The sequence below is a fragment of the Pseudochaenichthys georgianus genome, chromosome 9 (genome assembly GCF_902827115.2).
Source record: "Pseudochaenichthys georgianus chromosome 9, fPseGeo1.2, whole genome shotgun sequence".
NCBI lineage: Eukaryota > Metazoa > Chordata > Actinopteri > Perciformes > Channichthyidae > Pseudochaenichthys > Pseudochaenichthys georgianus.
In genome coordinates this window covers 6104364-6117529 of record NC_047511.1, presented here as the reverse complement: position 1 = coordinate 6117529, position 13166 = coordinate 6104364, and the positions used below count along the sequence as shown (strand labels likewise).

At 41.8% G+C, this 13166-nt stretch overlaps 1 protein-coding gene across 1 annotated transcript; it reads right to left on the bottom strand.

The window, feature by feature from the left end:
- Nucleotides 1–115: 115 nt before the first annotated feature.
- On the bottom strand, nt 116–9383 carry LOC117452439 (leukocyte surface antigen CD53-like). The gene is made up of 8 exons (XM_034091076.2): nt 9277–9383; nt 8464–8544; nt 7688–7876; nt 4614–4688; nt 4428–4529; nt 4235–4336; nt 1761–1844; nt 116–770 (listed from the first exon to the last, which is right to left on the bottom strand). The coding sequence occupies exons 2-8, from the start codon at nt 8524–8526 to the stop codon at nt 699–701; spliced, it is 687 nt and encodes a 228-aa protein (XP_033946967.1). The 5' UTR covers nt 8527–8544; nt 9277–9383; the 3' UTR covers nt 116–698.
- Nucleotides 9384–13166: the final 3783 nt, after the last annotated feature.

The window sequence follows — 13166 nt, the reverse complement described above, 5'->3', positions numbered from 1 at the left end:
GTCTCATACAAGGAAAACATTACAATCACGCTTTCTTAACTAAGAACCAATCAATCTTTACATTTAAATTAAAGGGTGCTCCATTCTTAAAATAGTGGATTAAGAGGAACTCAAATTAGTTTCAGGTGTTTTTTTTATTTTAGAGGAACCAACTGATGGAGTCTAAAGAGGAAGTGGTTACATGTACATTCACATCAGAGAACTGAGCAAGAACAGGAAATGCTGATCCTCTGACGGCATGAAGTTAAAATGGAGGATGCAGAGCAGTGTAAATACTGTAAACAATACTTTATTGGTATATTACAGGATGAGTCTTTGTTAGAAAGTTACAGAATATATGTTGTGTATTTTACAGGAAAAGCTCTTTTTTCATACTGCAATTATTCTCAAAAGACACAATGTAGAAAAGTCTGGAGAAACCAACGGCAACAGTCGTCTCCCTGCACACAGTGCAGACTGAAAAGCATCTAAAAAGCTTCACACTGTTAAAGGACACTGCGGTCATGTCTTAAAAAATGTCTTCCAATTTCTACTTGATACATTATTTTCTTCTATGCTAAGGTCAAATATATTTTGTCGTCACACAAAGATTAGTAAAAGATAACTATTTTCTGATCTTTTCAGATTTGTCAGCCTCATCGATTAGACATGATTTCTTAAAGGATATTAACTGTGATAAAAGATCAAAGTTGTAAAGTCTATAACTTGTAGCCCAGTCCAGATCTGCTGATGTGGCAGAAGAGCGTCATGGCGAAACACATTCCCAGCACCTGTGGACCAACAAGAGGAAACATGGTGAATTGTAAAAGGCCGATCATCTGGGAGAAGATGTGTACATTTGATGAGCTGTTCCTATATGAGACAACCTCAACATTCATGTAGCATTTGAAACAGAAAAAATGACTTTGATTCCATATGTTCCCTTTTCTAAAGGGTGCCAATATTATGGTGTCACAAATAGGTGAGTTGACTATTTTGAGATGTTTATGTGGTATGTTTTTTTATTTTATACTCTTTTTATGTGCAATACTTGTTTTACATGCTGCTGCAACGAAAACATTTCCCAAATTGGGATTAATTAAGTCGATTTTATTGTATTATCTTAAAGCTATTTTAAATTGAGATGATTTGGATATTCTATTAACGCTGCATTCAATTATATTTTGGCACACCACAAGTCTAATAAAATAACATGTTTGATTGTATACTACGTTTTTCCATGAGAAAATACTTATGATCATCTTCATTAGAGTTGTTTTTCTTTTTTCAAATGTGTAGCATCTGTGGTCAATGTAGCAAAATCATTCAACGTGTTTTCCTTTTTTAACTCAGAAATGAGGTTTGATTTTGTGTAAATTAGGTCAATTGACCATACATTTAAAAAAGAAGAGTACAACTTGTGGTAAATGGAAATAGTTGTATTTCTACTTGGCAGCACCAGCTTCCGTACTCTGCAGCCTTTCTTTACTTCTAAACAGACTAACATAGCAGCATCTTTCTGTGAGATCATTTGCATCTTAGATTAACCGAACATAAATTTACAAATAAATCACTTATGTTGGAAAGCCTGCTGACTCGACACCCCAAGGCGTTCGTCATTCCGAGTGGAACTTTCATTATACAGTCCTTCCCTAATTCCCTACTTTTCAACTTATAAACAACCTACTTATATTTTGTATGGAGAAGATAACAAAACAAGTGTATTTATTTAGTATGAATTGGAAGTATTTATATGGTAAATATAACCACCATCAGTTTACCTCGATAATGCAGAGGATGATGACAGAGATCCCGGTGGTGAGGAAATTATCCTCAAACAAAGTCTTCAGCATCACCAAACAACCCTGTAGACAGAGGGAAATGCAAAGGTGAGGCATCTGGCACTTTACCTGACCTCTGCAGTGTGTCCAAACAAGCCTAACTTCATGCTGTTGCTCAGGGAAGGCAAGGGCCCTTTCTCATTTAACTAATTTCCCCTCCTCGACTCCTCGGTCCTCCGGTAGTGACCCGGAAATGAATTTCATCACGCCATGTTGAAGGACATCTCATTTCTCTAAATGCACATCGAGGATCGAGCATCGAGGAGGCTCTCTGGAGGAGCTATAACCGAGGATACACTGATGGTTCCTCCAAGGTCCTCCACGGATGTATTTCCAGCAAAGAGTGATGTTTCAAAGAGTCGTGACGCACGGCCGGACTTATCTCAGCCTATTTAATCAGATTGGTCCCTTGAGATCATAGATCTCTTTTTCAAGGGAGACCTGCAGCATATAGGTTCCACATGAAACATAAAACACTAAAGGACATTATACATTATATTTACAGGATACATTTACATAGTTATAGACATTTACAAGTGCCCATAGTATCAACGAGCATTTCATTTAGCCTAGCTTTAAAAACATGCAGAGGAATGAGATTGCTCAGTTTCAATTCTTGCTGAAGATTGTTCCAAGCAAGTGGAGCTGCGCACATAAAAGCTGTCTTACCTAAGACAGTCCTTGCTCTTGGCACATCTAACAAGACTACATCATGCGATCTCAGACAATAGCTGCTTGCAACTCTCTGTGTTATCAGAGAGCCGATATAATACGGGAGTTTACCCAACAAAGCTTTATAAATAAATGTGTACCAATGACTGAGCCTCTTTACAGTAAGTGATGGCAAACCTGCCTTGGTATACAGTGTACAGTGATGTGTAAGTGCTTTACAATTTGTGACAAATCTCAGTGCGCTGTGATAGGCGGCATCTAACTTGTTCAGGCAATAGGCAGGTGCATTCATATACAACAAATCACCATAGTCCAGCACAGGTCAAAAGGTCACAGTGACTAGCCTTTTCCTGGCCTCAAGCGAGAAACAGGACTTGTTTCTGAAAAAGAAACCTAACCTAACCCTCAGCTTTTTAAGCAGGTTATTGACATGAAGTTTAAAAGTAAGACAATCATCAAGCTAGATACCAAGGTATTTATAACATGCAACCACTTTGAGTACTTGTCCTTGCATAGTAACAATATCTAAAACAGGCTCTGGTGTCTTTTTAGCTTTTGAAAATAGCATTACCTTGGTTTTGCTATTTGACAGCTCTGCATGCATCCCCTGGATATTATTTTATTAACTGCTTGAATCGCAACGCGATGGTTACAGTGAGAACAGCTGTGCAGTGTTTATAATATATATCACTCAATATAACAGGCCTACATTACTATTTTGTTCAATGCACTTACTCAGTGTTTGAATTGGAGCATAGTCCCCTTGTGAAATGGTTATGTAAATGTGTGTGTCATCCGCATAGCTATGGTAACTTATTTTGTTGTTCTTCATTATCTGAGCCAGTGGTAGCATGTAGATGTTAAAGAGAAGAGGCCCCAAGATGGAGCCTTGAGGTACCCCACATGTCATATTTGTCAACTCAGATGTGTATTTACCTATAGAAACAAAGTTTCTTATTGAAATAACTAATCATGACGGACAAACGCAGTTTATTAAGCATTCAACTTAATCTTGTCGACAAAGTTAAACAATTGAACTATGAACCTTATGTTAACAACTGTACAATTAAGTTTAAAGTAAGTAAGTCAACATTTAAAGGTGTTAACTGGGTTGAGTGTTGTTTCTTAAGCTATTCATTTATTCAGTATGTTTGAATGGTGATATGCACGGTGGAAGATGTGTAAGAGGAAGAATTACCCAGATCTTGTAAGAAAAAGTAGAAGTACAAGAGTGTTGGAATACTCTGTTACAGTAAAAGTCCTGCATTCAAAATGTTACTCAAGTAAAATTAGAAAAGTATTAGCACCAAACAAATATAGTGAAAGTATCAAAAGTAAAAGTAGTCATTGTGCAGATTGGTCCATTTCAGAATAATATATATGATATGTTTTATAATGATTGATCATTAAAGTGTTCTCAAAGCTGGTGAAGGTGCAGCTAGTTTGAATGGCTTTGTAGACTGCAGGGTAGCTGGTGGATTTACTCCAGGTGGAACTAAAGTCTGATTTAACACTTGATTATATTTCACATCATTCATACAAATCTGTTAAGTAACTAAAGGTATCGTAGTAAAAAGTAAAAAGTAGCATCAGATGGAAAATACTCAATTCAAGTACAAGTATCTAAAAAATGTACAGTACTTGAGTAAATGCACTTAGTTACTTCCCACCTCTGTTCCTTACCCTTGTGACGTTTTTAACTGAGGTTAAGGAAAAGAGGTTAGGAGAAGCTGAAGGTCTACCTTCTCTCTGTACTTAGGGGGGGTCCCGCAGTGGTCAGGGCAGCAGGAGTCCGGCACACTGACCCCCCAGTCCGTCCAGTTATGGACTCCACAGCAGTCGAGCTGAAACAGATCATTCAGAGAGACAAAGTCCTTTATCAACAGACCAAGGTGACCTCGTATTCATTCACCTCCCACCTCGCAGGTCTCTCACCTTAACCTGGACATAGTCCCACTCACTCATGGTGATATTTCCAGTCTTTCCTTTGGCCAACTCCAGACCCTTGGTAAGATCGTGATTCACCATTGTAGCAATCTGAACAGTGAGGTGAGATTTGCAGATCATGGACTGTGTGTGTGTCATCATCAGTGGTATGTTCACAGTGTGTGATGGACCTACCTCCCCCTCATACATGAGCAGCAGGCAGGCTGCCGTCAGCTCCACCAGCATCAGGAAGAACAGCAGCAGGAAGAACTGTCACACAATATGATCACTCTTTGAAATACACAACACCTTTTTTTTTTACATTTTACTTTCTATATTATGCAAATTAGTTGGATGATGTATATGGCTCACTTAACTATGATTATATATAAAATGATAATATTCTAAAATGCAAACAAAATGTTGTAAATGGAGCCCCTACTTTGGGAAACACTGACTGACATTTACTATCTTAGTATAATTACATATACGTATGTTTTTACGTAAGTAAAATAAAATGAAACAAAAAATAAAATCACATAAAATGAATTCTAAAAAGTGTGATTAGGCCAAAGAATGTCTGTAAAGTGATCTAAAATAATTAATTAATAATGTTTTTAAATATTTGAAATTAGTTTCAAAAACCAAAAGTCATTTTAATAAAGGTAACGCCGCGGTGTTAAATAAAACTGTGAAAGGACCCTCTCCACATAATGTATACTTAAAAGGGACCTATCATGCAAAATGCACTTTTGTACGTCTTTTATACATGAATATGTGTCCCCGGTGTGTCAGGGAACTCACCAAGTGTCAGAAAACACAACCCTCTCTCTTTTTCTCCATACCCAAATCTCTAAAAACGGGGCTGGAACGGATCTGATACAGACCGATACAGATTTGAAATATCTCTGACGTCAGAAACGAGGAGCTCCGGCTCCGGCCCCGCCTATATGGGCAACTCTCCACTTATCAGGAACAGAGCCCTAGATATACTCTAATAATTAGTATCTCTAGGGCTCTGGGGCCTCATTTATAAAGGGATATACGCTCAAAAAATAGCGTACGCCAGTTTCTATGCAATGTTTCCATTTATAAAATACTAACTTGACGGGAAAACGTGCGGTCCTCCACGCAAACTCTGACCCATGCGTACGCACTAAGCACACAAACGGGAGAGACGAGAAACTGCGACACCGTTGGCAGAAGGAAGAATGGAGAGAAATATGTGGAAATAATAGCATAAATAAAATGTTACCTCTCATTTATCATATATGAAGAATTCATTTTCAAACATTGATTAAAGCCAATCTTAAAATGATTAAACAAACGCCTGTTTGAGACTCCTCAGTGCACACAAAAACATAACTTTGAGAAATAAATAAATACGGATATGTTATTTAAAACCACCTCGAATATGTTGTGTTAATGTTATGAAATGTTTTCTCATAAATGATGCGGTAGGCAGAAGGACAGAATTACGTCTAAACTGACGCCGTTTTGCATTTCAGGTTGTAGATACGAGCATGGTTTTATATACTATTGTGGTGACCACCTATTTAACCACTGGGACATAATTCAAACTTGGAACTACAGTTGCGGTTATTGTTCCCACACGGACATGTTATGGGTTACCTATAAATAGGTGTGCCCTCTTGGCTCTCTCTCTTGTCGACCCGGGCTGCGACCCGACAACATGTCCTTTGCAGCTTGTGAATATAAATAACTATTCTTGCACCTTCCTTGCACCGCCTCTGACTCCATATCTCTCGGCACTACACTATCATGTTTAATCGTGTTTTATGCCGTTTGCCAAGACTTGATAAGTCGCTCGTAAAACACAGGAGGTATGGAAGCTAAGAACACCATATGTGGTAAATTGTACAGCTAATATAACACAACACATTAGTTGTATTTCCTTTAACTGGTGGATATAGGGTTGCTGCGGGGGGGTTGAGACGCACAGGCTGCAGTGGAGACGCTGCGCACAGCTGATCGACAGCTGGGACACAAACCACCAAATACAAAAACATAATTCAGATCCAGTCGTCATGACTCCACTCCGGAGGGATTCCCCGTTCACTTCTTACAGTTTCTCATCAAGGGGTGTCTCCTGTCCCCGTTACAAACACACTGCCCGAGGAAGGCTATGTGTATTCTTTTTGTCATTAACCTTTTTCAGACCACTTATTTATTTATTTTGGTGACGATCCGACCTCCATGCTGCTACTCTGGTTCAAACTGCATCCACCAAACAATATGATTTATCTCGACCTCCCCAAAATAACCAACATCTGACACGGTGTGAGATGTCTTTTTTAGCTGTTCTGTCGTCATTTCCTGCGATCTTCTTCATAAAGTCAGTCAGAATGAATGAATGAATGGGCGTTTCTTTGACTATTTATAGGCAAATATGGGCGTTACGTGAAGCCCGCAAAAGCTGCACCGCATTTTGAGTCGATTGTGATTTATAAAGGGAAACCGGCCCGGCGTAGGAAGTGCTGTACGCACTTTCCTCGCCGGTGCGCAATGTTTGGTGAATCGGAAAATGTCGGGAAATTTCTGTACCTATTTTTTGGATTTCTACTACGTAAGCAACCTTCCCACGTGAATCCTACGCATGGCGTTATAAATGAGGCCCCAGATCAGGAGGAGACAGCCACGGCCGTTGCCGTTCAAAAGCGCTGGAGATGCTGTAGTACATATGCCAGGCCTGTAGGTGGCGCTGTAGTCTGCCACAAAAGCAGCGAAGAAGACTTCTCACAGAATCAGCCCTTGCAAAAACAGGGCTAAAAAAGAGCAAATAGAGCGAAATGAATGCATGATCTGTTTGGTATTTTGAAAAAAAACCTTCACAGACATGTTTTATAATAGGTATGGCCCTACAATATATTATTCAAATATAGCATGATAGGTCCACTTCAAAGTCACTTTTCCTAATAGAGAGGTGCAGGAACGAGTCCTAAAAACAGGAAGTGAGTTAGCATTTTACCACTTGAAGAGTTTACGTGTCTGAAAAACGATGGTTGTTAACAAGTGGCTGAATAGGACTACAGAAGTTGTCCAGGCCGTTTTACGTCATTACACCGAACACATAAACACTCCCACTAAGTTTGTTTGCCCCTGTTCTGCTTGAAAGCAAGTACCTGCGCTGTGTGTGTGTGTGTGTGTGTGTGTGTGTGTGTGTGTGTGTGTGTGTGTGTGTGTGTGTGTGTGTGTGTGTGTGTGTGTGTGTGTGTGTGTGCGTGTGCGTGTGTGTGTGTGGGGGGTACCGTCAGCAGGAGGCAGCGGTTCTCCTTCAGAGCTCCAAGGAAGCCGAGGAAGGACACGCAGGTGATGACGATGCCGCTGACCAGCAGCATGTTGGAGACGGTGAAGCTGGCCAGGGTGGGGGTGAGGGCAGCCATCCTGAAGCTCACCGTCATGTACACCCCGAGGATCAGCACCGCCACACCACACAACTGCCACACACACACACACACACACACACACACACACACACACACACACACACACACACACACACACACACATTTTACTGAAGTACACTACTTGAGTAAATGTACTTAGTTACTTCCCACCTCTGTTAATTGCTTTTTTTCAGTGTGAGGGAAAACTACTTACATGTAACAGGTTATAAAACAATTAATTCAATAACAATCACATCAAAATGTTAGGGATAACAAAAGGGTTATTACCAAATAAGTTCCTTTGTGCATAATATATCAAATGTATTCTCCTGCTGTAATCCAACATTCATTTCTGTTCAAATAAAGGCCTTGTAATAAAGGTTTAACAGTGTTAACTGATGAATACTGATGTCAGCTGCTTTAACTGTATATTCAGCTGCCCATGTTTACATATTTGATAGAAAAGTAATCAATGTTAGAAGTGACATCGTTTTGATTAAGTAATTCAAATAGTTACGCTACTTATAATAACTATGTATTAGCTGAGCTACATCAGCCCTGCTTGATGAAAATAGATCCTGACGTGCTGCACCATAATGACGTGTGGATGTGAGGCTGGGTGTCTCAAACATACGTACAAAACAGAGTAAGTTGGCGAAACACATGATGTACTTCAAACACTTGAGGCAGTTCTGAGCCATTCTGGAACCTGATCAGACCTGCAGCGAATAAGAACAAAGTATCATGTTATCGTGTGTGTGTGTGTGTGTGTGTGTGTGTGTGTGTGTGTGTGTGTGTGTGTGTGTGTGTGTGTGTGTGTGTGTGTGTGTGTGTGTGTGTGTGTGTGTGTGTGTGTGTGTGTGTGTGTGTGTGTGTGTGTGTGTGTGTGTGTGTGTGTGTGTGTGTGTGTGTGTGTGTGTGTGTGTGTGTGTGTGAACATGGTCACATTGCAGGAAAGAGACGCTGACACATCTCACTTCCTGTGTATCCTCTCAGTTTATTCACAGAGAGTGCGTTTCATATCATTGTACCATTATCGACATTATGACATTAATCATTATTGATGTTGCCAAAATCCTCCCAGGGTTTGGTCTTCTGTGGAAATGCTACAAGTTCCCCAAATATCAAATCAATGATGTTGTCCTCTGGGGACCACATCAAACATGAATTTATTCAGAAATGAATTGTGAATCCATCTTTGCTGTTAGAACAATACATAAAGGGAATGTCGGAACTGAACATTTACTTACATTTTTGGTGACTGAATATTTACATACGATTCTAAAACTGAACATGTTGGATTGATTTTAGAGTCATTTTTTACAAGTTCTGTCTGTGATAATACCGTCAACACATTGTTATATTATAAAGACCAAAGAGAAGGAGGAGAGCTGATCTTCCTGTCCTCAGAAAGAACCAAATGAAGGTGAAGAATAAAGTTGATGTCTTACCAGCTTGGAGAATATTCAGTTGTCTCTGTTTTCTGATGTTGAGTTAGCTCTGCACTTCCCCTTCTCACACTTTGTGGGGCTTTCAGCAGCTCCCTCTCACTTCCTCTTTCTCACCATTAGCACCACGGAAATTGATGACAGAAGTAGAGAGAAAACTGAAATAACTGCAGCAGTTTCATGCTTCATATCGGAAATACCACCCGCTCTAAAACAGTGTGGTCTGAAGCGGTCAGGTTGAAAACATGGACACTGTGAGGTCATCATGAGCGTTTCAGAGAAATGTCCTTATTATATTTATTCAAAAGCAAGGTGTAACTAAAGTCTGATTTAAGAGTTTATTATATTTCACGTCATTAATCCAAATCTGCAAAGTAACTAAAGATATTACATACATGTAGTGGAGTAAAAGTACAACATTTACCTCTGAACTGTAGAGGAGTAGAAGTACAAAGTAGCGAAAAATGTAAATACTCAAGTAAAGTACAAGTACCTCAACATTGTATTTAAGTACAGTACTTGATTTACTTAGTTACTTTACACCACTGTCTGGCATTAAAAGTATAATATTCCCTTCTACTCTAAAATAAATCAAACCTATGAGAGTGTGTTTTAAGTGTGTGTGAAACACAGTGTGTGTGAAACACAGTGTGTGTGAAACATAGTGAAACACAGTGTGTGTGAAGTGTGTGTGAAACACAGTGTGTTCTAAGTGTGTGTGAAACACAGTGGAACACAGTGTGTGTGAAACACACTGGAGGTGTCTGGTCTTGCTAAAGGACTGAAGTCTGCAGGTTGGTAGAAACAGTGAAGGCTGAGTGAACATTGAGTTTCACTTTGAGATCTAAAGTACACCCTGATGGTGAACAGCACAACCACATGTTACAATACGCCCATGTCTGTAATACATTCGTCACAATGAGTGTAACATTTATTTAAATCAGCTTATAGCACTGTGGAACTATAATCAGCGGTGGGAAGTAACTAAGTAGATTAACTTAAGTACTGTACTTGAGTACAATTTTGAGGTAGTTGTAATTTACTTGAGTATTTCCATTGTATGCTACTTCTTCTCCTGTACAATTCAGAGTTAAACTGTTTACTTTTCCTCCACTACATGTATTGAACACCTTTAGTTACTTCACAGATGTGGATGAATGATGTGAAATATAATCAAGTGTTGAATCAGACTTTAGTTCCACCTGGAGTAAATTTACCAGCTACCCTGCAGTCTACAAAGTCATTCAGACTAGCTGCACCTTCACCAGCTTTGAGAACACTTTCATGATCAATCATTATAAAACATATCAGATATATTATTCTGAAATGGACCAATCTGCACAATGACTACTTTGACTTTTAATACTTTACGTTTATTTGTATACTAATACTTTTGTACTTTTACTTGAGTAACATTTTGATTGCAGGACCTTTACTGTAACAGAGTATTCCTACACTCTGGTACTTCTACTTTTACTCAAGTACAAGATCTGAGTACTTCTACTTTTACTCAAGTACAAGATCTGAGTACTTCTCCCACCTCTGCATATCGTTCACAAAGTACATTTGAAAGGAAGATGTCAGATGTTGCATCTGACCGACCCTGATGGTTGCAGCCTGTTCAAAATACATAACATTGCACTAATTAACTTTAAATGAGTGTCTATATGAGAATAGTATTATTTAAATATGCATTGTTTTACAATAATATTATAGTTTTATTATTTTATGAGATTATAGAACAGAATGTCTGTAACTGTTTAAAACTATTTTTATCACACTTTAGTAAATATGAACTACAACAGGGGGTTACGTATTGTAACCCTAGGCATATAAGCACAGGCGGAGCCCTCTACTGGACTCTATGGGTACTACTCTCTATCATGCTGTGCGTGCTTTCACCTACTGAGTTTACGTAAACGTAGCCGGCCAATCGGGGCGAGCCTACCTGAATGCACGCGCAGGCCCACAGTATATAAAGGCGGCTACACCCGCCGCCCACTATCCTATACACTCTTCAGCGAGCGGACTAGGAAAGACAGGGCCCCCAGGTAGAGGGCTCCGCCTGTGCTTATATGACTAGGGTTACAATACGTAACCCCCTGTTATTCACACAGGAGCCCCGATGTATACACGCCCTGTCATCCAACAACATCGACCCACCACACCGTCCCTGACCGGCTTTTCGCTAACATCCATTGCATCCCCACTTCCTCCCATCCGGTTGTAACCGTAGAGAAGTTGGGGCCGCAATTTGAATAAGGCACACTCACACACGCTTACCTCGTGTAGAGTGTGCATGGCAAAGATCTGTGCGGAGACTCCGTCTGGAGCCTACCGCGCACCATGTTCCTCAGGTCCCTCAGGAGCATGGGAAAACATAAGTGCACCACGTCCCCCACACTCACACACGCTCCGTGTAGAGTGGGCATGGACAGTAGTGAGGAAGGCTCTCCCAGCCTGCCTCCAGCCCTGTATGGGGCTGATTGCGCACCATGTCTCCCGAGTCCCTCAGGAGCATGGGAAAACACAAGTGCTTTATGTCCAGGGGGGGGGGTCAGACACCTGCTGACCCACAGCTACCCCCCCTCTCACCAGTCATGCGTTGCCTCGGCAAGCACAGACGACGAGAAGGAGCCAGACATGTGAATAAGGCTGTTTGACACAGCCCGTGTAGAATGCGCACGGACCCCAGTGGCATAGGCATGTGTAATGCACCCGCATAGCCATCCTGTTAGGCGCTTCTTGGAGAGAGCTTTTCTAGCCACACCATCCCCAAAGCACACAAACAGCTGTTCAGTGTGTCTAATGGCAGCCGTGCACTCTACATAAAATGCTAGCGCACGCACTGGGCAGAGGAAGTGCAATTTAGCCTCCCTGGCCTCAATATGGGGTGGAAGATTAAAGCCACCTAACTGAATAGCCCTTGACCTGAACAAACTCCTTAGGCTCTTAGGAGTAAAGGAGGGGTTCGGTATGAGTGTCGCCCCGGATCAAAAGGCAGCTTGGGTGCACCGACAGAGCGGTCAGCTCTGACACTCTCTTGGCTGAAGTCAAGGCAAGTAGCAATGCTGTCTTCCACGACAGTGCTTTCAGGGAGGAGAGCTCCAGGGGCTCAAATGGTTCTGTGACCAGAGCCTCGAGCACCAACGGCAGGTCCCTCTGTGGGGCGGAGGCGTGCACTACTGGGCGCTGTCTCCTGACCCCCTGCAAACACCGCGACATAAGCGGCTGACTGAAGGCTGACCTGCCGCCAAATCCCTCATGGCAGGACGAAATGGTTGCTGCATACACGTTAATTGTGGAATGAGCCAGCCCCCTGTCCACCAGTATCTGTAAGTAGGTAAGAATAGAGCCCAGCGTGCATGACAGAGGCTCTAGACTCCTTCCTTCACACCATCGCCGGAATCTCGCCCACTTTGGCCTGTAACAGGCTGTGGTGGATTCTGCTCCTGCTGCTTGGATAGTCTGAATAACGTTGTCAGACAGCCCCACCTGTCTCAGCCTGTCCCTCTCAGGAGCCAAGCCTGGAGAGGTTGGCCAAGAGTGGGTAACGCCCCTATTGCCCCTGCTTCCTGAGACAGCGCTCCCCAGACCTGAGGAATAGCCCAGGGCTGGCCCACCATCATCTGTGTTACCCCGCGTACCACGGCGCCAGGCGGCGATCTGGGGCCACTAGGATGACTGACAGCTGCTCCTGCCTCACCCTATCCAGAAGGGGGGGGATAAGGTGCAGCGGTGGAAAGGCGTAAAGCAGCTTCCTTGGCCATGGCTCGTGTGCAAATGCATCCACCCCCAAGGGCGGATTGTCCCACCGGGCCAGGGAGAACCACAGGGCACAGTGGCTGTTGCGCCGATTGGCGAACAGGTCCACCTCTGCTCTCCCGAACTGA